At 37.4% G+C, this 25,174-nt stretch overlaps 2 protein-coding genes across 5 annotated transcripts in view; both read right to left on the reverse strand.

Annotated features, from left to right (window-relative positions):
• The window catches only part of kcc (solute carrier family 12 member kcc), a 468,256-nt gene that overhangs the window by 440,734 nt on the left and 2,348 nt on the right, over window positions 1–25,174 (reverse strand). The gene's annotated exons all lie outside the window — the stretch shown is intronic.
• LOC149503010 (uncharacterized) lies at window positions 20,015–24,165 on the reverse strand. The gene has a single exon (XM_089727870.1). It carries the CDS (start codon window positions 23,619–23,621, stop codon window positions 20,664–20,666), a length of 2,958 nt encoding a protein of 985 aa, XP_089583996.1. The 5' UTR covers window positions 23,622–24,165; the 3' UTR covers window positions 20,015–20,663.

The raw sequence follows: 25,174 nt of genomic DNA on the forward strand, positions 1-25,174 counted from the left end.
ACTGCACTGTTAAGCTTTGTCTGCTTTTATACAATAAGTACGTGTAAAAATTAAATGCCTTTCGAATGATATTAGTTGTAAGCTATTCGATTATTGGAATATATTTTTTTTATTGCTTATATGGGTGGACGAGCTCACAACCCACCTGGTGCTAAGTGGTTACTGGAGCCCATAGACATCTACAATGTAAATGCGCCACCCACCTTGAGATATAAGTTCTAAGGTCTCAGTAATAATATAAGGTTTATATAGTCGAAGATAAATTAATTGCTCACAGTAATCTGACCCCGAACTAGGAATTCTTGTACTATAGGACCTAAAGACTAGCTTACGGAAATATGTTTAATCCTAAATGTATGTAGGATACTAAAAACCCAAACAAAGACCAACCTGCTCATCACGCAAATGTTTGCCACAGGGGGGAATCAAACACGCGACCCACAACCCAGTAGTCAGAGGCACTGACTACTGCGTCATTAAGACAGTCCATACTAGTTACATTATTTTTTTTCAACAATCTTGTATAGATACATATATAAACAACTTCTACATTTTTTATATTAATAACTAATCTATCACATTGCATTGCGCTCAGCGACTTGCGCACACTAGTACTCTACATACGTACATATGTGTATGTTTGTATATATTTGTGAGACCGCTCGACTACATTCCAAACCTGTCTGTTTCTTTCAAGCGCCCAGCACACATCTGAATAATAAGACTTTACTAGAAAAATAAATAATGTATCGATCTAAACGAATTTAATGGAATTAAAATTTTACGTATTAACTTCAAGCAAAATTTTTTTTTCGTTGCTCCGAGACATCTCTTTGTCCCACGTCTGCCACGGTTGAATTTATTCTAATCCGAGATTTAAAGGCTGACTGTTGAGCAACACGGCACTTTACTCGGTTACACTCCAACATAATTCACCCATCGCCATCGCAAGCGGATATCCGGCTATTTCATCCCGAACCAAAAAAAAGATGACACGTACCAGAGATACTATAGACAAAATGGAACCGCGGGAGCAACTAGGCTACTAAAAAAACCAGTGCAGCGATGACATGTCTTTCTAGATTAGAATTAGTTGAAGTTGAATTAGTTAAGATTTCTAGATGGAATTAGTCTTAGAGTAATTTAAACTGAAGTGGTTAGCTTAGAATTAAAAGATTAGAATTTGTTGAAGTTGAATTAGCTACATTTCTAGATTGAATTAGTCCTAGACTAATTTAAACAGAAGTGGTAAGCTTCCCGGCATTACTGATTGTCGTAATGGTAACCACATTGCCTCAGTAGACTAATCTTCCCCATAAACAGTAGCTCAAAAACCATTCAGCGATTTCGTTCGTAATACAATAAAGATTTATCAAAACCCGTTAAAACAAAACGTTAGAGTCTTTCATTGACCTTAATGAACAATGAACATGCATTTTAACATCTTTTGTTTTCATAAAGCCATTATGATAAAAAAAAAAACTTTTTAGATCAGATGATTGTAATGGTAGGCTTTTCGGGTGTAAATTCTAAAATAAGGGTCGTCGTCTTTGGCTCCTCTTCAAAATACTCTCGAAATGATTCTTAGAACCCTTTGCATTCTTTTAAAAGCCTTACGATAAATATTATCTCTTGTAATCATGGATTGGATTGGAATGAAATCATTAAATTAGCTGTTTTAACGTGACGCCATTTTTAATTTCCTTAAAGTCATTCCCAAGGAATTAGCACATAATGGTAATACTCGCAGAAACTAATTATTTTTCTATTTGATTAGATCTACTTGGGCCGTTGATCTTACAATCCAAGGTGGATTATGTAAAGTGGTTACCGGGACTGTTACCAAAATGCTTAACATGATTTCAAAATCTCAATGGATTTGTTTAACATCTTTCCCTTTAAATTGGAACAAATGCTTACTTCGTAGCTAAAATACAAATTATCTATCCAAAATGGCGGTACAAATATGTCCGAAATTACTATATGGGGCATGGGGCTACTGATAGGTTTTATCAATTTTAGTTTAGTTAATCAGTTGACCTGATTAGTAGAAAAAAAAAAAGCATATACGATAGGAAAACAGAAACGAAAGTTATTCGGGATAAATTGGATCGCAATAAAATATTATATCATAGCAAGAGTGCTCGTAAATTTTGTTACAAATTATTGGATCTGGTATTAGATAAATTATACCAGATATTTTCGAAATATTTCGTTTCATGTTTTCAAATCTAAATAACTACATATTATTTTAATAACTCTAACCAAAGGCGATTTTACCCTTCATTCAAAATTACAGATACAGTCAAAATCTGTTATAACGACATCGAAGGGACTGCTCATATTCAGTCGTAAAAACCGATAGTCGTAACAACCGGTGATGTTTAATGTGTATCGTGCAAGTACAAACAAACCGATAGGGAATTATTGGTAAAATATATTTACATAATACGCGATTTTTCTTTAATATTCATTTGTTTTCTTTTTCTTTGCGGCATTTTGAAAGTTTCACGAATAACTCCACAAAGTTTTGGTGCGTCTTGTGTATAGATAAGTAACAAACTAACTGAAGAGATATGAAGAAGCGGGCTTTGACTCTACCGCATGCACGTGTTTTGTTTCTAAGAATTAGAAAATACCCTACACTAAACTAAATCCTATTGTTTTCTTTCCTGATTTTAATAGCCATAAAAGACAAATGTGGTTACCTATTCAAATTGTTTACAATACAGCTTAGCCGGTCGTTCTAACAGATCTAATTCTCCGAAATATTAGTTAAATGTGGTCGTTTTATGAGGTATGTCGTTATTAGCAATGTCGTATAAAGCAATATTTTTAATAAGGCGGTCATATGGCATTCAGTCGGGACCTTTGTTCTTGGTTATTATAACCGGCATGTTGTATTAAACGATGTCGCAGTAAACGGTTTTGACTGTATATCCTTTCTAGTGAGCATAATTTCTGTGTGTTATTCTTGAAGTTTGTGTTCAATATTTTTGTCGGAAAAAGAATCAATTAAATAAAAAGCTTTATTATTCAAAATATCATTAATGTTAATTTGAATATTTTTTTGTGATCTAAGAGTTATGTCGTTTTAAGGTCGATACTTAAAAAAAAGAAGTGGATGAAGCCGAAGACCAGGCTCAGTGGTGTGGATTGGGAGATGCCTATGCCAAGCAGTGGACGACTGTGGGCGGATGATGATAATGATGATACAGTAAGTATTGATTAAAACTACTTCAATGTACCGCGCTTTTTTCGTTGACCATCCAAACATGTAAAGTATTGGAAGCTTCGAGAATCGTACGATGAAAACGATCAACGTAAATATAATAACCATCCATCTGTGATACCGTAAAATTAATCAATTACAAAGATAAATATATCGCTGGTTCGTTTATCAAACTAAAATTGTTTCTTCATCAAATTTTTTTTTTAAATATTAGATCATTTCTTATTCGAGAAAGCCATTATAGGAATTACTTAACAATCAAATAAACAAAAAAAATTGGATTGAATCAAACTGAAGAAAAAATATTTTATGTAAGCAAAGATATACGATCGGAAACATTGAACGAACAGAACTCTAAACAAATCTAGTTAATTACGAAGTGTCGATAACAATCATTCGATGCAATTGAATGTTTGCAACTGTTTTAATGGGAACTGTCCTATTCAATATCGTTATTGTTCACGGTTGCGCAAGCAACGGTCTTCATTTGAAGTGGGCTGTGATTGGAAACGCACTTTATAATTACATTCCATTCCTTTACATTGAAAGAATAATAAAAAAACAATCTTTTTGTTTGATCACTTTTATCAATGTCATTATAAATTAAATTTCATTGTTATCGGAGACACCACAAGCCAAAATATCTCCATCAAGGATAAATTTAGAATTGTACAACAAATTTTGAACAAAAAATTAATCGTAAAATAACTTAATCGTAATTATTAACTGGTCGGAAGCGCGAAGGAGTTAGAAGCATTTCCTAGTCGAAACCGTCGCTTGCGACGAAGGGCTCGACGAGCGAATTATAACCCACAGACACAGCCCACTGAGTTTTTCGACGGATCTTCTCAGTGGATCGCGTTTTCGATTCGGTGGTAGATTCTACGAAGCACTGCTCTTGCTAGGGTCAGTGTTAGCAACACTCCAGCTTGAGCCCCGTGAGCTTACTCAATATGTCATTAATATGTAACTGCTATTATATCTAACTATTCATAAGAAGTTAAATTACTAAAATTTTAAGAGAATATTTTAATAACTTCACGAACAAAGTACGGGAAAATAGTAAATCGATCTTTAGAGTTGTAAATACAAATGCTTAACCCCAAATTGTTCTAGCTATTGCTAGCACTTCCTCATCGATGGTCCGTAGTAGTATTTTCATCATTTCCCACTGGCTATATTTCTTAAGGTTGCTAATCAAAATTCTAGTATTCCCAAGGAGAGCTTACTTCTATGTCAGCGACTGATTAAACAAGACAAGCCAGATTTCTGCATGAAAACCTCCAGGTTGAACTGGTTATATTATCTAATCGAAACACTAAAGAAAGAAAGAAGTCGTCGTGGCCTAAAGGATAAGACGACCGGTGCATTCGTATCTAGCGATGCACCGGTGACCAATCCCTCAGGCGGGTACCAATTTTTCCAATGAAATACGTACTTAACAAATGTTCACGGTTGACTTCCACGGTGAAGGAATAACATCGCGTAAAAAATAAAATTTGCCTAATTTACTGGTGGTAGGACGTCTTGTGAGTCCGCAAGGGTAGGTACCACCGCCCTGCCTATTTCGGTCGTGAAGCAGTAATGCGTTTCAGCTTGAAGGGTGGTGCAGCCGTTGTAACTATACTGAGATATTAGAACTTATATCTTAAGATGGGTGGCGCATTTACGTTGTAGATGTCTATGGGCTCCAGTAACCGCTTAACGAGCTTGTCCACCCATCTAGGCAATAAAAAAATAAAATAAAAAAATGAAATCTGCTATTTGTCTTGTCTGTTTATTTTTGTTGCTTCGAGCGTCATTCAAAAACGACTTGACTCATATTTAGGAAATTAGCAATTCTATTGCATAATTATCAAGATTGACTTCTATCACAATAGATGTATTCAGATATTATGCGTCTGTTTCTCACAACATTCATGGTCAAATATCATTATGTTTGTTGATAAATAAATAAATAAATATAAATAATAAATAAATAAATATAAATATTTACTAACAATCACGCCACGTTAACTGGTCCTGTGCTAAGTTCGTAAATAACTTGTGTTACAAGTACCAGATAACGGAAATAAATATAATATTTTTATTATACACATACATATAATTAATATACACCCATAACCCTGGAAGGACATTTATATTTATCATACAAATATCTTCCCTTGGCGGGATTCGAACCCGCGAATGTAGTGACCATGTCACTTACCACTACACCAGACGGCCGTTATATATATATTGATATATTACCGAACACTTTTGTCATCATGATTCACATGACGGGTTAATTTTATTTCCACAAATCGTAAGTGCACGATCAACTACCGCGTTACCCGGGTGGATTCATAACATTAGCATTAAATTGATTTTATTAATAACATAACATAAATGTCTTAACAATAAACATATTTAAACAACAGATTATTTTAATAACAATCTCACACTGCACCCTATACATTATAAACACGAAAGTCGTCCTACTTTCGTGTAAGGCATACTTTATAAATTAGCGATATTGGCCACCTTTATCGAAAAACAAATACGCGTCACATTGTGTTAGAATTAGAATTTTTTTTATAGCTTAGATGGGTGGACCATTTCACAGCCCACCTGGTGTTATGTTGTTACAGGAGCTTATAGACATCTACAACGTAAATGCCCCACCCACCTTGAGATATAAGTTCCGACGTCTCAGTATAGTTACAACGGCTCCCACACCCTTCAAGCCGAAACGCATCACGGTTTCACGGCAGAAATAGGCGAGGTGGTGGTACCTACCCGTGCAGACTCACTAGAGGTCCTACCACCAGTGATTACGCAAATTATAATTTTGCGGGTTTGATTTTTACTACACGATGCTATTCCTTCACCGTGAAAGTCAATCGTGAACATTTATTATGTACGTATTTCATTAGAAAAATTGGTACCCGCCTGCGGGATTCGAACACCGGTGCATCGCTTGATACGAATGCACCGGACGTCATATCCTTTAGACCAAACTACCTACCCGTGCAGACTTACTAGAGGTTCTACCACCAGTAAAGAAGATATAGCAATGGAACAGCGGTGCTTATTATACGCAACAGTAGGTAGCGGCTTGGCTCTGCACCTATACATTTCTGACGTCCAAGAGCAACGACATCCGCTAACGGTAATAAATAAAGAATTCAATAAAAAACAAAAAAAAACACGTCACTGACACAGCGAAGAAAAACGAGTAAGCAAAGTTCTGAGCATTCTTTTAAGGTTTCTGGTTTAATGAAACCTTAAAACACATAGCCCTCGCTAAATACTGGAAATAGCAGTCAATGAAATTGTACCGAAGATATTTCATCATTCTTACGTGCATTATATCGAAAATCGGTTGAAGATGAATAGGATTAAAGGCGAATTGTCTGTGCTTTTAAAGAATTCTAATTTAACAATCGGTACTGTTAATCGTTCTAAAAATCGGGTCTCGTAAAAAAAACAAACGAGAAACTTAAGGGTTCAATCAAATACTCAAAATAATAGTCAAATAATAATAAACTTTGAATTTAGACGGAAAAACAGATCGAATATTCGATGCTATGTAGATTTATTGCTTGTGCACCCAATATTTTGATAATATTTGACAATCATAAGAATAATATAATAAGAATTGTATTACCAATTTTCTAACTAAAACAAACTAAATAAATGGGTTTTGATGTGACAACGTCTTATAATTCGATGGAGCCAGCTGCACGCACGAAAAAAGATGACTCATGCGGCGTTACCTCGCTATGAGGCGTTCCATTTAAGGCTTGAAGTGCAAGCGAGAGCGCGCAACGATCGACAAAGAGGCACAATCGGCCTCCGCGTTCGGCAGCGTTCAACATCTGTCTCTTTCCTACTTGAGTGAGCGATGCATCCGCGTGGACAGCTGCTATATAATAATACATTTACATGTTTTCGTCAAGTATGAAGTTCAGTGAAAAGTGAATGTGGTGTCAATTGTTTATAGCAACGATAATTGCGATAATTGAAAAATGAAACCACTCCATCAGTATTTTGTTATGACGTTGTCACGTTTAACTATCGTCAGTAAACCGACTTTACAGACAACCGATTTTTTTTCCCTTCTACCTTGCCCACCACAATTCCAGATCGTCTGATTGCTGTCAAACAATGTGACCAATTAATGAAGCCTTCCGTTTTACAAGTGATTTTGCTGCCCTCGTAGCTGAAGTAATTGATAAATTAACAAAACCTACTATGATAAGCAAGCATCCATTCCCAAACTTCCGAAATTGTGTTATGAAATTCCGCTGACACAAATTTCTGAAGAGTTTTCGCCTTGACGAAAGAATGGCATCAAGTTGGCTACCTACCGGCACGGAACAATAAGGCCGCTTTAAAAATAGCTTTCCCTCTGTCGTTGCTTTTATAAGAGCTGGAGAAGCACCTCTAATGAGGAAAAGATTGTTTTTGGAGTTTACTCCTTTAGAATCGATTTACATATATAGGCCCGGGGTATGAAAATTATGGGGACCAAAATCGTACTAGCATGTCACACGAAATGCGTTATGCGCATTTCGTGTGACATGCTAGTACATGCGCCGGCAGTCCGCCACAAAGCCTCGTACTGATCGCGCGTTTCTCTCATTATTGTATTTTCATATATTTGTTAGTCGTTTGTTTTGTGTCTCGTTAATTTGTTAATAATCTGTAGTGTATCGTGTTGTCGTAATATAGAACTATTTCTCGTATTGTTTCGTTTAATTTTTTATATCCAGTAAACTCCAGTCGTGCGTCGGAGCGGACACACACACTTTTTTTTCCTCCAAATATAAGGAGCTGCGTTACTCAAAGCGGATAATGGATAGATGACCTACCTGTTGAACCAAAAACCGTTCTGAAAATAAATTGTTTGAATTATTTTTTTGTAAACAAACGCTTTCGTACGATTCGTGAATTTCTTCGTTAACATTCCGAATCCGTACAATACTTCATTACCCGTACTGTCGTGAAATAAGATTTTAGAAATATGATACGAAATTGTTTTGATATTTATGGCCTTGTTGTCTGATTTGAGTTTGTTTCTTATTTAAATTATCTTCGATTTTGTTACAGCTTATTTAGAATCAGTTTCATATTTATATTATAATAATTTCCTCGGTGAGGATTTGGTCTGGTTTGAGTAAATTTTCCCGGAGCCGATAGATTACAACGTGACATTTTGCGACATTTTTAATGAGAAAATTCTTCGCAGTATTTTAATACGGCAGTCCTTTCCTTCAGACCGTTATTACAATAAAATTGAGACTTTATAGTCCAGTATTAAGATCACTGATGGCATTTATGTGAGATAATGAACAATCCCGGGTCCACTCACCACCAGAACTATTTGCATGCGTGATCTCACGTGGAAAGGTGCCACCCTTCAGCTGATATCTGCTATTTATTCATCTTTTTAGTTTGAAGCCATCAAACTTAAGGATTTATTAACAAATATATCTACGTAATATAATATAAATTAACTTCTCTCAACTGACACAAAGTTTGATATTTCAGAGTTTATGAGTTTCATACAACTCGGTTTTCATAGGGGTACTAATACAATATCAGCGAAGACATAAAATTCTTCTTTAAAACCTTACAAATTTTGGAGTTTCAAATTCTAATCGATTTTAATAATTCTATTAATAATATGGTTATTACAGATATTTTTTCTTAAAATAGTTTATTTAAAAATTCTAGTCTTAAGTCTAACCACCAAGAAGAAGGCAAAATGGATGATTGACGATGAAACATTGATTTCATGAACGATATTTAGATTACCTAAAACAGGACCTGATTTGTCCTTTGAGGTCGGTTCCCTTCTATCAAAAAAGTAGCAGTAGACTAAAAATCAATCCCAAAACTAGTTCACTCTGTGACTATTTCACCTCATTTGAATGGATTGTTAAACTTTATAGCCTAACCCAATATTTTCACCACTGCAGTCAGTAATTTTCGTAGCACCACAGCGCTTTATTGCCTTTTGAATGCAATATTAAAACACGACATTTCAGAATTAGATTTTAAACTAAAAAGAATGAAAATAAATTGTCACTGATTTTTTTTTTGTTACCTCCGCCTCCCTTTTTACCTCCTTTTGTACCTCCACAATAATAAAGTACGATGACAATTAATGAATTAATTAGGTATTAGTTGAAAGAACTCACATCAGATTTATTGCATTACGTATGTGTGGCTGTATATCAGATGATTTTTACATCAACGCTCTATTACTATTTAGAGTTTAAAACATTTATATCGATGTCTGTTGTATTTGAATAGTCTTAGAGGGTGTTGTAAGTGCTCGGTATCAAAAAACCAGTCTATTTCGGCCGTGCAACAAACCACTTCTCTTTTATCAAAGCTTAAGACTTTTTATATTTAAAAATTCCTCGGCTATCGCTTAATCCGTTTTCGTTTCTATACGATGAAAAAAAAAATCGAATATATTCACATCCCAAATCACTTAAAAATCTTATAAATAATATCTGCCTATGAAGACAATTAGCTAACCTTTTTTTATTGCTTAGATGGGTGGACGAGCTCACAGCCCACCTGGTGTTAAGTGGCTACTGGAACCGATAGACATCTACAACGTAAATGCGCCACCCACCTTGAGATATAAGTTCTAAGGTCTCAGTATAGTTACAACGGCTGCCCCACCCTTCAAACCGAAACGCATTACTGCTTCACGGCGGAAATAGGCAGGCCGGTGGTACCTACGTGTGCGGACTCACAAGAGGTACTACCACCAGTAATTACGCAAATTATAATTTTGCGGGTTTGATTTTTATTACACGATGTTATTCCTTAATCGTGGAAGTCAATCGTGAACATTTGTTAAATAAGTATTTCATTAGAAAAATTGTTAACCGCCTGCGAGATTCGAACATCGTTGCATCGCTCGATACGAATGCACCGGACGTCTTATCCTTTAGGCCACGATGACTTCGCTAGCCTCTTGAAGGCGATAGCCTTCAAAGGTAGACAAGCATACTTCACTCAATTCTATCCTCGCTTAAGATTTTTGATTGAACATTATTTATTTTATGTGCGCACTAAGAAATTAAATATGAATTTTTTTTTAGTGCACTTACCAATAAATTTAATAGTTAAACAAATATTGCTTGACTCAATGTTTTTAGATCAGCTAACATGCTATGTTAATATTTTATTTTTATTATTGTTCGGCATGATGTTATAAAGTAATAAATGACGAGATTTAAATTCTTGGTCTTCCAGTCATTTTAATATAGTATTTGGCATAGTCTTTTATTACATCAACGAGAGAAAGAGCTCTGGGCTCACCTGGTGTTAATTAGTTACGAGAGTCCATAGACATTACAATACGAACGTCGTCATCGATCTTGAGACACGAGCTACACGTCTCAATTGTGCAGTATAACGGCTATCCTATCTATCCCAAGCGGAACGCATGACTTCTTCACGACAAAAACAGGCATAGTGGTAGTACCTACACGTGCCAACTTAGAATATACACTAACACCAGTAAACGTATTTAATACGAGCAAATAATAAAACACCAGTTTATTATTTCTGCATCCCAACATTCTAGTGCATTCGAGAACATTCTGGTACGCTCTAGTATAACCAATGACAGATTGATTCGTTAAATTCGAACCTACTCAATCAATAAAGGTCTAACAAGCGAGGCGCCACATACAATTTATTTATTGGCAACAAAAGAGCGATTTCCAATACAATTAATTATATTATATTTTTGCATAGAAACTGCACACATCTTCGTGACTGCAATTTGTTAGTTTTACGTCATTTTTTTTCCTACTTATTCTGATAGCCTTGAGAGGCTATATCAGCTTCTCCTTGACGTGTCGGTGAGCTCACGGGACTAAAACCGGGTGTTTTGCTAACACTGGCCCTAGCAAGAGCAGTGCTTCGCAGAATCCACCACCAGTTCGAAAATAACGACCCACTGCGAAGATTCGGCGAGAAACTCAGTGATCAACGTCATGACTTTATCAGTGTGGTTAGTGCGAGTTTTTTAACGTTCTCCATAGCGTATTAACTCAAATTCGTTTTAAGGTCCTGAAAATGAAGACATAAATAAGTAGTTCCAAAACTAAAATGGCGATTGTTTTTAAATCAATGACAACATTATATAAATAAAATTTACGGTACATCGTACATAATAAACATTTCACTATTTTTAAAAATTTACTAATATTACAATCATCACTAGTCAATAATTACTATTCATTATTTTGTGGGCGTAGTTGACAAACGACTGAAAAAATTGTAATATAAATATGATTACTTCTATCCAAGGGCAACGACTTAACATTTAGTTTTCGAGTGAAATTACCACAATTGAAGCAAATTGCTGTATCCGTTGTTCCTCAATTTTTATGTTTGCAGTTGACATGAAATATTGGATTTTTAGTTGAGTTTTTTATATAATTTTTCAATGTTCATTTTAGATTTTTTGTTTAAGGTGCAAAGACTTAATTGTATGAACGGAAAACTACGCAAGCATAAACAATAAATATTGTTTTAGTAGAATCGAAGTTCCTAAACCAATTACAAAAAATAAATTTGTGTGTGTAAAATTGTATGTCATTAATGTCCAATGAATGCACTTAAAACTCGGAACTTAACCGACGCACAGTTTTTTTTTATTACTTAGATGGATGGGCTAGCCATCAGCCCACCTGGTGTTAAGTGGTTACCGGAGCCTATAGACAAATGCCGCCACCCACCTTGAAATATGAGTTCTAAGGTCTCACTTTTAACAGTACAGCGGCTGCCCCACCCTTCAAGCCGCAACGCATCTTCAACGCACTTACCCGTGCGGACTCACAAGACCTAGCTTACTGATATATTTTTTTGCAGATATTGGAGGTAGACCGCAGGTTCAAGGATGTTTTAGGGCCCCAACCACCAAACGACTCCCCTCGCGCTCTCTCACCCGGCGATCGATGTTCGCCCGGAGTCAGAACCCAGGAGAAGTAACGGGGTTCCCGTGGTCAACACTACAACTAGACTTCCTTACTGAACCTGCCATTGCAGCAACCATAGGCACCTTGTGGGTGCGAAATCATGAATCCCATTTTAAATTATTTTTTTTGTTAATTAGTTGTTGATCGTATGATGATAATGACAGCCGTTTAGTTTATTTAGTTATTAACCTTTTTCTTCTTCTTCTTTTTCTCCACCTTATCCCACTAGGTGGGGTCGGCACAGCTAATTTTTTTCTTCCATTCTCTTCTATCAGCCGTCATCTCAACACTCACTCCTCTCTCTCTCATATCGTCATTCACACACCCAATCCATGTCTTCTTCGGTCGACCTCTTCCCCTCTACCTTGCACTACCATTTCCATACATCTCCTAGTCACATGCATCTTCTCTCTACGCATCAATAAGTTACTAACCTTTTTATAGTGCATTTAATCAATACACACACAATTGCATTTAGATTACTAAACCACAATTTCAGGCTAAAACTGTGAAGCGTATACATTTATTTAAATCGGAAATACAGGATTTCCGTCCCCAGTGCTTCTAGTGGTTCCATCGATCGTGTCCGCTGCGTTCCTTTCATTAAAAACTTCCGGTCGACTGTTTTCAGGCAGCATTAGTGGCGTTGCATGCATAATTTTTCAACTTGCTTATATTTTCATTTGGATGCATAAGTTGTGCGCTCAGTGTGCTTTCTTTAACTACTCGGTCGACTGTTGCATCTTTGCCATAAGAATTTCTGATCTAAATTAATAATTCTTATTCTTTTCTTTAACTCTGCCATTACCAGTCCCAAGCCCGGATGAGAAAAGAGGAGGGTTGGCGTCGGTGTGCCACCTACCCGGCCGTAAAAATTTATCGCCGAGCAACGGGCGGCGGTCAACTAACCCGAACTAGGTCTTCAGTAGCCCGGAGGAACTAAATCGCCTCTGAAATTCTGCTGTGGAAGGAGGCGGGAACCCACCACTAGCAATTTTCCCAAGAAAACCTTTACGTATGTACTCCGTAAAGGTCACGATCCTCAGCAATGAGAAACAGGACCCACCGAGGAGGATTCTTTTCTAAGCCAAATGTTCTACGTAATAATAAGAGTCAATGTGACTATATACATTTGGTATTATCTTCAAAAATTTTACACATCCTCGTGTTTGACACTTTTCCACTTTCACTTGTCTTTTCGTTCTAAGAAAGAATGGCGCTTTCAATTTTAATACGCTTTTTTATTAGCTTCAGACGTATGTATGTTATTATGTAACACAATCTTTGAACATGATTTTGACCCCCTTCAAAACGTCGGATTAGCTCGAAATTTGGTATACTTATTATGGACCGATGACAATTCAATATTAAAAAAAAAACAAAAAAAATATAAAAAAAATTTAAATTCAACTAAAAAATGAAAAATGTGCATAGTATCAGTAGTTATAAATATTTTATGAACAGATATGAGTAAAAGGGTTATTTTGATAATATCCTGAAAAGCACCCCACGCTTTTTTACAATAAAATTATTTTTTCTTACACTATTTTTAATTCAAATTTATTAAAATTTATTTTCAATTTGTTAATTGGATTTTCTATAAAAGCGTATTTTGTTAGTTATTTAAACTATTATTTATTTCTTATATAGTTTGGTGGTACCGTGCTATGGACATGATAATACAACCAACTCTCCCGCATTATTTTGGCAATGTCGATTGCATGTTGCACGTAAAATTTATGGATTTTTATCTTAATTTATTATTTTGGGTTTTATTAATAAATTACAAAAAGTTTCGTACGCAACACTTGTGTCTTTGAGCATCTCTGAACTGGGTACAATGAAAAATGATTACACTTTTTCTAAAAGCCAATAACGTTATTATAAAAATGGGGCAATTCATGCTCATTATTGGCAGTCTGAGCAATACTAACATGCTTAATGAGATTTCGTAGACTGAATGTGCTTGCGGGAATCGTGTGCAGCCACTCCAAATATATTATTTAGTAAAAATTTCTAACGTAAAAAATACTCCTTAGGCTGTAAAATCTTATTTTGTTGTTGTCTATTGGTCAGAGAACTCAACGAAAAGCTGATTGAATTTGAATTTGAATTTTTATTAAAAGTATTTTTGTTTGGTTTATTATCGCATCAATTTTTAATCATTAATAAACGTCATTTTCGAATAAATCCCTAATGTCGTTTACACAGACTAGACGGCTGCGAAAACGAGATTCAAACTTTGTGAAGTAATCGTCATATTTTTTTAGGAAATTAAACTTGATTTATTGTGATGTCATAAATTGATATTGGGATAATCAAATGTTTTGATCAACAAATTTAAAACATTAAAAGCGAAAATACGGACAACCTGTAGTTTAACTTGAATATTTTGATTTGAAATTGTTACAAAAGTGGGGTTGATGCGGTAATTCTAGGTTTTTTATTTTTCTTTCGTAACCGAACTAAAGTTGTATAGTATTATTTATATTTATAGTATTCATGTAAAGAAATATACGAAAACGTACGGAGGCGATGAAAAAAAAAGGCAGATCCCGCTGAAAATACTTCTGATGCCAATAAAAGTACTGCTACTTTTCTCTGCCTCTTCATGACATTGGTTTAAATTAGCGTTGTTATATAATGGAGACTTCACACGGTCTCGTGTCTCGAAATCCGCGGTCCATTTTCACGAAAAGGAACATGCTGCAACAATTTTTTGTCCATTACCTAATATCGAAATACATAAGCTTATCACCTAAACAGCCACGAACCAACCTAAGAGATAATGGTAACTGTTGTAAGTTTGTAATTTTCCATAGATTCCCTAGCTCAAATATAAGTACTTAAGATTTTTTTATCAAGCGGTATTGTTATTTTAAGTGCTTTTGTTTAAGTTTTATGTTTTATGTTTCACTGTGTTTAAATATGTTATTTTAATTTTGTTTTGTTTATTTAATAGCCGACTTAACCTAATAGGCGTATGGTTTTAATAAAGAATATTAAAAAAAAATGTATCCACTTTGCCTTAAACCTACTCGTACAAAAAACATGTAATATGTAATAAGTGTTATTTTAATTAGAACAAACTTTATACAATCCGTAGTCTGGGACCAAAAAAAAACTATAAAGTATTCGACACATCGGAAATAATATAATGACAAAAAATGTGAGATCAAACCGTAGAAAAAAATTGTAATTATATTCTGTGAGAAATGTTTGTTTCTCTTATGCCATAAATGATCCGACAGATCTAATGCGCCACCTGATGCGTAATATAATAGATGTATATATCATCCGTGAGCTCATCTGTCATCACAAAGCGGTGAACGTTTCAAAATGAACGGCAATAATATAGTGCTCAATACTACATGCGAAAAAAAAAAAACTAAATCATGTATATACTTAGTCTGGCCATAAATACTGTTACAATTAAAAATAAACAAAATATGACATTTAAATTTGGAATCTGTCATTTTTATATGATTGCTCATTGAGTTTTCTCATTTTGGCGCCAATACATTGTACAATATTTTGCAATATTAAAATGGAGTGGGGTGATAAAGAGAACCGAATCGCTGTGATTGCATTACACAAAGTAGGTATGGAGCCAAATGCAATTTTTAAAACTCTCCATACGCTTGGTATTAGTAAAATAAAATAAATAAATAAATAAATATTTAATAACAGTCACGCCACGGTAACTGGTCCTGTGATAAGTTCGTAAAGAACTTGTGTTACAGGTACCAGATAACGGAAATAAATGTAAGATTTTTATTATACACATACACATATTTAATATACATCCATAACCCTGGAAAAGACATTTATATTTATCATAGAAATATCTTCCCTTGGCGGGATTCGAACCCGCGACTCCCTTGTGTAGTGACCATGTCACTTACCACTACACCAGACGGCCGTTAAAATGTTTTTGTACCGGGCTATTAATAGGTGCAATGAGACCTCCTCTGTTTGTGACAGAAAAATATCTGGCCGGCCACGTAGTGTTCGTACGAAAAAGGTGGTCAAAGCAGTATGAGAAAGAATTCGAAGAAATCCTGTCCGAAAGCAAAATATTTTATCTGTGGAGATGAAGATAGCACCTAGAACCATGTCGCGTATTTTAAAAGATGACTTAGGACTTGCAGCCTATAAGAGACGTACTGGTCATTTCTTAACTGATCATTTAAAAGAGAATAGGCTGGTAAAATCGAAACAACTACTGAAGCAGTACGCAAAGGGAGGTCATAGAAAAATTTTGTTTACGGATGAGAATTTTTTTACAATTGAGCAACATTTTAACAAACAAAATGACCGTATTTATGCTCAAAGCTCTAAGGAAGCTTCCCAATTAGTCGACAGAGTGCAACGTGGGCACTATCCGACTTCAGTGATGGTTTGGTGGGGTATTAGCTATGAAGGAGTGACTGAGCCATACTTTTGTGAAAAAGGTATCAAAACATCGGCACAAGTATATCAAGATACAATTCTTGAGAAGGTAGTGAAGCCCCTTAACAACACCATGTTCAATAATTATGAATGGTCCTTCCAGCAAGACTCGGCGCCAGGTCATAAAGCTCGGTCTACGCAGTCTTGGTTGGAAACGAATGTTTCGGACTTCATCAGAGCTGAAGACTGGCCGTCGTCAAGTCCCGATCTTAATCCGCTGGATTATGATTTATGGTCAGTTTTAGAGAGTAAGGCTTGCTCTAAACGCCATGATAATTTATTTTGGAGTCCTTAAAACAATCCGTACGATTGGCAGTGAAAATTTTTCACCTGGCCTCAACGTTTAAAGGACTATATTGCAGCCAATGGAGACCACTTCGAATAAGCTTTTTATACTTTAAATTGTTTTATATTTATGTATTAAACTAACACACTGTAAAAGTAATAAATGTTATTTGCCATAGATTTTTTTTTGTTTTCCTTTGTAACAGTATTTATGGCCCGACTGAGTATTTATAATAAATAAAGAGATAAGCCTTTATTGCTGTTTAATTTAATAATTACTAGCTTAGTAATAATAAGAAGTTAAGTTTTATCGAATTTAAAATTAAGTATTCCGTTCGGCGTTCGGTATGATTTTCAAAACAGCTTGTAGCGGGCTTAGTTTAGTCTAGTCTGAGTCGAGTCATCGCACAATATACAAAGGTTGCAAACTGTCGTGTCTTGTTAATAACTATCACCCTACATAATATCACACACGCTTTATATAAGCACAGACTCAACGAGCTTGCCTCACGACAAAGGCCTCCTCTAAAGAATCCAATTTTGTCTATTTTTGGCCATTCGACTCCAATGTGGAGTATATAATATGTACTCCACATTGGACAATTTCAATTTGGACAATGTGTCAGCAGTCCGGCTTCGTTCGTAAAATATTGACGTTGTACTGGTTGGGCCTCTCTAGGAGGAAGAGGTGGACGCGCGAGAGGGTGATGTCCAAGGGGCACAATTACAGTATTCATAAAAAAAATGGCTTTTTTCTCTTTCTGTGAAAGCCAAGTGGTAGAACAGTTGATATTGAGCCTATATTACGCAAAAAGTCAAAACCTCATAATTTCGAGATGTGCCCATTTAATACTAAGGGAGCGATTTTTTTTTTATTGCTTAGATGGATGGACGAGGTCACAGCCCACCTGGTGTTAAGTGGTTACTGGAGCCCATAGACATCTACAACGTAAATGCGCCACTCACCTCGAGATATAAGTTATAAGGTCTCAGTATAGTTACAACGGCTACCCCACCCTTCGAACCGAAACGCATTACTGCTTCACGGCGGAAATAGGCGGGGTGGTGGTACCTACCCGTGCGGACTCACAAGAGGTCCTACCACCAGTGATTACGCAAATTATAATTTTGCGGGTTTGGTTTTTATTACACGATGCTATTTCTTCACCGTGGAAGTCAATCGTGAACATTTGTTGAGTACATATTGTATATTTAACAAGGACATAATATCTTCAGACGTAATGTCTTCAAGTTGGGCGAAACTCGCATTCCTTTGTTTCACAGCTCTAAGTTGTACTGACCGTTAGAGCGACAAGATTATAAATCGATAACAAATGGAAAAAACTGAAAAACGGTTTTATCATATTCACGTTAATGACAATATTTTCGTTACCAAAAATACATATTTGTTACTGGTGGTAAGACCTGTCCGCGCGGGTAGGTACCACTACCTCGCCTATTTCTGCCGTGAAGCAGTAATGCGTTTCAGTTTGAAGGGTGGGGCAGCCGCTGTAACTATACTGAGACCTTAGAACATAAATCTCAAGGTGGGTAGCGCATTTACGTTGTAGATGTCTATGGGCTCCAGTAACCACTTAGCACCAGGTGGGCTGTGAGCTCGTCCACCCATCTAAGCAATAAATATATATAGTTGGTCTTCGATAGAGCTAGCACAAAAATATTAAGTCAAAGTGAATAACTCTTCTAAAGCAGCTGCGTATAAATATTTAAATTTAAATAAAGCATGACTTATTTTAGTTTTAGTGAAATTACTGTAATAAATTTAGTAGTCATCATATTTCTGTTACAAGTTATTTGTTCGGTAATATTACACTTCAATAAATTAATGCGAACTGTAGTAAAAACACAACTGTATCAATAGAAGTAATATTAATTTAAAAGTATCGTATGTACGCCAAGGTATTTACTGCCTGATTCTGTTTGATTTTTTTTTATTGCTTAGATGGGTGGACGAGCTCACAGCCCACCTAGTGTTAAGTGGTTAATGGAGCCCATGGACATCTACAACGTAAATGCGCCACCCACATTGAGATATAAGTTCTAAGTTCTCAGTATAGTTACAACGGCTGCCCCACCCTTCAAACCGAAACGCATTACTGCTTCACGGCAGAAATAGGCAGGGTGGTGGTACCAACCCGCGCGGACTCACAAGAGGTCCTACCACCAGATTTCGAAGAATAAGGGCTATGGAGTATTAGGTAGCAAATATAGTTCAGTATATTTACCAGTATCTATTATTATATAACAAAAAATACTTCTATATACCTAGTATACATAATAATCCCATAATATTCTAATACAAATCTTAACGTCACAGCTCCTCTAATAATCACAACGTCATTTACCTATCTAGAGAACTTAGGTCAGACACCGGTTGCATCGGAAAATCATATATGTATATCGTCCTTCAAAACGGTACGAGTGGCAGGAACCTTTATTTTTCAAAACCTCCAACACGTCCCTACGTAAGGCTACAGGCCGATGATGAAGAAGTTTTATTTACTCGAAGAGTCTTAAATCGCGTACTTATGTCTTCAAATAAATATCTGATTAAAGGAACATCAATTATCTTATAAGATCACCTGTGATCGCCATCATAAAGGCCTCCATAAACTTATGACCCCATAACTAATTTGAAACTACCCACCTCAAAACGAAATTTCTAATTTTGCTTAGGCACGGATTACAGTATTCAAAATATGGCATTTACAAATAGATTACCTGTGCTCGTAACTTCGTCTGCTTGGACTAAAATAGTTCCTTGGTTTTTTTTTAAATTAAACCAAAGAACTATACCACAATTCAGAGAGCGAACAATGCTATCTCACTGCAAACGCGTTTATAAACTTAAAATAAAACTTTATAATGTAACAGTCTTTTTTTTATATAGGCCAAGTTCTTAAGAATTGAAAACAAAAAAAATATCGAAAAGTATTCACATTTTTTTACAATTGCGAGCACATTAGCATTCTCCTATAATATTATTTATAGAGATAAAGTAAGTACAACCTTGAGTCGCGATTCTTGATTTTTATTGCGTTTACGGTTCATGAAATCTATATATTAATACGTGAAGCAAAAACTTTGTATCCCTTTTTACGAAAATTGCGCGGACGGAGGAGTATGAAATTTTCCACACTTATAGAGAATATAGAGAAGTGCACAATACTAATATTTTTTTAAAATAATGCATAAAAGATACATTAAATCAATAAAGAAAACATTACACACACTACATACCATGTATTTGACGCACACACGCATGCATACTATTTATTTATTGTCAAACTTTTGTTCTTGACGTCTGTTGTCAAATTGAGAATAGATTAAATATTGTTTGTCTTTGTTAATATTTTTTATAGTGTACTCTTGGCGAAATTTGTGATTATAGAAGTATAAAATACAATCATAATAGTGTACAAACTTACAATTCCAATTAATTATAAGCAGTCGAATTTCGACTACTGCGGTACCTCTAGTATTGATAAATACTTTTGTTACGATCTAGAAAAGAAGGGTTTTTGCGAGTGTTTCATTGTTTGAAAATGGATCAACAATTAATATTTTGTATTCTAACCAACCATAGATCTTCTTTATGTCAGAAATAAGTTATTTAATTACAGAGAAAAACATTCTTCATTGGCGTAAGACACAATAGCTCATCATCATCATCATCAGCCTGCGGCAGTCCACTGCTGGACATAGGCCTCCCCCAAAGCTCGCCACTGAACCCGATCTTCGGTTCTACGCATCCAGTTACTGCCAGCTGCCTTGCGCAGGTCGTCGCTCCATCTAGCAGGAGGGCGTCCTACACTACGTTTACCGGTTCGTGGTCTCCACTCCAGAACACGTCTACCCCAACGGTTATCGGTTCTGCGACATATGTGACCAGCCCACTGCCACTTCAGCTTACTAACTCTGCGAGCTATGTCGATCACTTTGGTCTTTGCCCGAATGACCTCATTGCGTATTCGGTCTCGCAATGACAAACCAAGCATAGCTCGCTCCATAGCTCGCTGAGTAACTTTTAATTGCTGGACTAGTCGCACAGTCAGTGTCCACGTTTCGGCTCCGTAGGTAAGCACGGGTAGGACGCACTGATTATAGACCTTTGTCTTCAGACATTGTGGTATGGGCGACGAAAAGACATGACGAAGCTTCCCGAACGCTGCCCAGCCCAACTGAATCCTTCTGGTCACTTCCTTCTCAAAGTTGTTTCTACCTAGTTGTAGGGTCTGTCCTAGGTAGACATACTCTTGAACAACTTCGAGAGGTGTACCATCAACATCGATTGGTCTCGGAATGACGTTTCCGTTAAACATTACCTTGGTTTTATCCAAGTTCATTCCGAGGCCAACCCGTTGGGATGCAGTATTAAGGCTGTGCACCATTTCTTGTAGGTCCTGCAGCGATCCCGCCATGATGACGATATCATCGGCAAAGCGAAGATGTGAGATGTACTCGCCGTTTATGTTAATGCCGCGTCCGTTCCAGTCCAGAGTCTTGAAGACGTCCTCCAGTGCGTTTGTAAACAGTTTCGGGGATATAATATCCCCCTGTCTTACACCTCTGCGCAACTGGATTGGTCTCGTCTGGTCTTTCTGTACTTGGACGGTCATTGTAGCGGCATCGTACAGGCATCTTAGTCCATCGATGTATCGCCAGTCAGCTTGACACCGCTGCAAAGATTCCAGGACAGCCCAGGTTTCGATCGAGTCAAAGGCTTTCTCGTAGTCCACAAACGCCAGACATAGCGGCAGATTATACTCTTCAGTCTTCTGTATAATCTGCCGAACTGTATGAATGTGGTCCACGGTACCAAATCCTCTTCGGAATCCTGCCTGCTCCGGAGGCTGGAAGTCGTCAAGTCTCTGAGTAAGACGATTCGTTATGACTCTCGAAAACAATTTGTAGACGTGGCTCAGGAGCGAGATGGGGCGATAATTCTTTAAAAGTGTTATATCTCCTTTTTTAAAGAAAAGGACAACTATGCTCCTGCTCCACGCCTTTGGAGTTCTACCGGTAAAGAGGACAGTGTTAAAGAGCTTCTGGAGCTCCCTAATGACAGGAAGACCTCCTGCTTTCAAGAGCTCAGAAGTAACACCATCCTCGCCCGGGGCTTTTCCGTTTTTAAGATTTTCAAGAGCCATTCCGATCTCGTCCACACTAATCTGTGGCAGCTCGTCGGTGTAGTGGCGGGATAGTGTAGCTCGGACATCTGCTGGGCCAGAGGCAGACTTGGTGGTTTTGGAAGTATAGAGACGTCCGTAGAAGTCCTCAATTTCCTTGAGAATCTCCGGTTTGGAGGCGAGAATTTGGCCATCTCTTGTGGTCAGTTTTGTAAGATGGCTTCTACCAAGACGCTGCACGAACACCTTGGCTCCTCGGTTTTGCTCAATTGCGTCATTGATCCGCTGAGTATTGTACCGTCGGAGATCGCGTCGTATCAGCGTCCTGATTTTCTTACTAAGAGCCACCTTCTCTGATTGTGTGGCCTGTGTGTTTTCTCGCCTTTCTTCCATTAGCCGGAGAGTCTCGGATAATAATTTTGATTTTCTGCCTGTACGACCCTTTGGACACAATCTCTGTCCCTCTTGTCTCAGTGTCCTCACCACGCCATCTAAGGCCTCGTCTACGTCTGTGGTGGTTTCCAAGGCAGCGAATCGGTTGTGGAGATCTAGCTGGAATTGCTCCGGATCTACAGCCATGTGATGTAGGCTGGGTCGAAGCGTAGACTTTATTAGACGGCTGCGTTCTAATTTGAAGTCCATATTCAGTGTGCCTCTGACAAGTCGGTGATCGCTACCGGTATTGAACCTGCTGATCACAGAGACATCCCTGAATATATGCTTCTTGTCCGTCATAATAAAGTCAATCTCGTTTTTCGTCACAGTGTCGGGGCTTAGCCAAGTCCACTTCCTTTGTGGCTTCTTTTTAAAGAACGAGTTCATTAGAAAGAGCCTCTCGCGCTGAAGGAAGTTGACTAGCATTTGCCCCCTGTGGTTCCTACATCCATAACCGAAGGATCCTAGCACCGATTCGTCGCAAGTCTGTACTCCCACTTTAGCGTTAAAATCTCCCATGACAACACTGAAGTGGGCTTTTGTGGTATTGTGCAGAGCCCTGGTGATATCGTCGTACACAAATTCCACATCGTCATCCGAGTATGACGAAGTCGGTGCGTATACTTGTACCACCTTAAGGGAGTACCTTTCGGTGAGCTTAATTATGAGGTACGCTACCCGTGTCGACACACTGGATACCTCTACAATGTTGTCCGTGAGGATTCTATTGACGAGAAAGCCAACTCCACCTTGTCCAGGTTGGTCTCCTTCCCGGAAGTAGAATAGGTGGCCTGAGTCTAGAGTTATGACGTCCTCCCCCTGTCTTCGGACTTCGCACAACCCCAGGACGTGCCATCGTATCCTTCCTAATTCCACTTCCAGTTCCTCAATATGTTCGTCAAGCCGCAGGGTCCGGGTATTGAGAGTCGCCAGGGTCATTTGGTGGTAGCTGTCCGTAGCCCGGGGATTCTTCGCACCCCCTGCCTTACCGTTACCATGGCTGCTACCGTAGCCAGGGATAGTAAAGCTGCCGGGAACTGGGGGCCGTTTTTTATTTATAGCTGCCATAAGAGGGGGGTTATGCCGTAATCGCCACGCTTGGCAGGCGGGTTGGCGATCGCAGTACTCGGTGCCTTGCACCGGTAATGCTGCTGCCCGTTACCGGCCAGGAGATTTCTGCACCGAGCGGTTTTTGTTTATGGTTATTCCGCCATCTATCGGTCGCCAGAGCCCTGTTCGTCAATCAGCAGGATGCACCACGTGCAGGTAGGGTTGGCATTTGAGACAGTGTGGTGTTAATTTGTCCCATTACATCCCCAATAGCTGCTTAAACAAAATAAAATAGGATCGAATCGGACAAATACATGATATAATTGAAGTTTTGAAGTATAAGATTATCTATTGTATTATGTAGAAGCAGCTGATTTTTTTATGTGCCGACGGATCACCTCTATGCCTTTTGTTATATGGTTACCAAAGTTCAGGGCGTGGACATGAGAAAATGAATGCTGTCAAGGGATAGTATTTTCTTCGGTTTTCACGGGTCGCAAACGTAGCTTTTTTTTATTGCTTAGATGTGTGGACGAGCTCAGCCTACCTGGTGTTAAGTGGTTACTGGAGCCCATAGTCATCTACAACGTAGATGCGCCACACACCTTGAGATATAAGTTCTAAAGGTTTCAAGTATAATGACAACGGCTGCCCCATCCTTCAAACCGAAACGCATTACTGCTTCATGGCAGAAATAGGAGGGGTGGTGGTACCTACCCGTGCGGACTCACAAGAGGTCCTACCGCCAGTAATTACGCAAATTATAATTTTGCGGGTTTAATTCTTAATCTACTTTTCTGTGAAAAATATTTATGGACTTTTACGTGTCATATCCCTAATCGTGAGATCTGGCAGTTCGTTTGACTTGAGTTTTTAGCTTCTCATCAAAAAGCGAGATTAAATCGTTTTCACATTCACTTGTGCGTATGCAATGGCGTGTCTGCCAGCAATGGCCAAATAACATTTATCTGTGGTATTGTGAATCATCATCCCGTATTTTTTCTTTCGTAGCGAAGCATTCATATTTAGCATGAACTATTATTATGATATCCGAAATTGAGACTACGATTTCAATGGGTTTTTCAAGACAGCAAACAATGTAAAAAAGTAATGTAATATAAAAAAAATCCTGCAACTTTATTTCTTTACTTTTTGCGAGTTTGAGTAAGCTAATAATAATTTTATTGGCAACATCAATAATAGCCGAACAATGTTTCAATGTGATATGTACTGAGATAATGTTTAATGTGTGTATAACGTTTTTATTTTTGATTCACTGACATCGATATACAGAGAATGAAATCGTGCGCACGTGCGCACACAATAAAACGAACTGCGAAGTATTTGAACCATGTACATAACAGTCAATGTAAGCAGAACCTAAAAAATAATCAGTAAGATTTCACGGGTGACGCCGAGAATGTTATCGAAAATATTATAGCCAAATCACTAATGGGAAAAATCGCGATGTTGTGCATAAGTTAAAATGTGTTAAAATGTAAACTACCTATTCAACAATGATTAGCTCGCACACAGCGAGTCTGCAAGCGACAGGAAACAATCCGAGTCAA

Source organism: Bombyx mandarina, chromosome 05 (assembly GCF_030267445.1).
Source record: "Bombyx mandarina strain Sakado chromosome 05, ASM3026744v2".
Classification (NCBI taxonomy): Eukaryota; Metazoa; Arthropoda; class Insecta; order Lepidoptera; family Bombycidae; genus Bombyx; species Bombyx mandarina.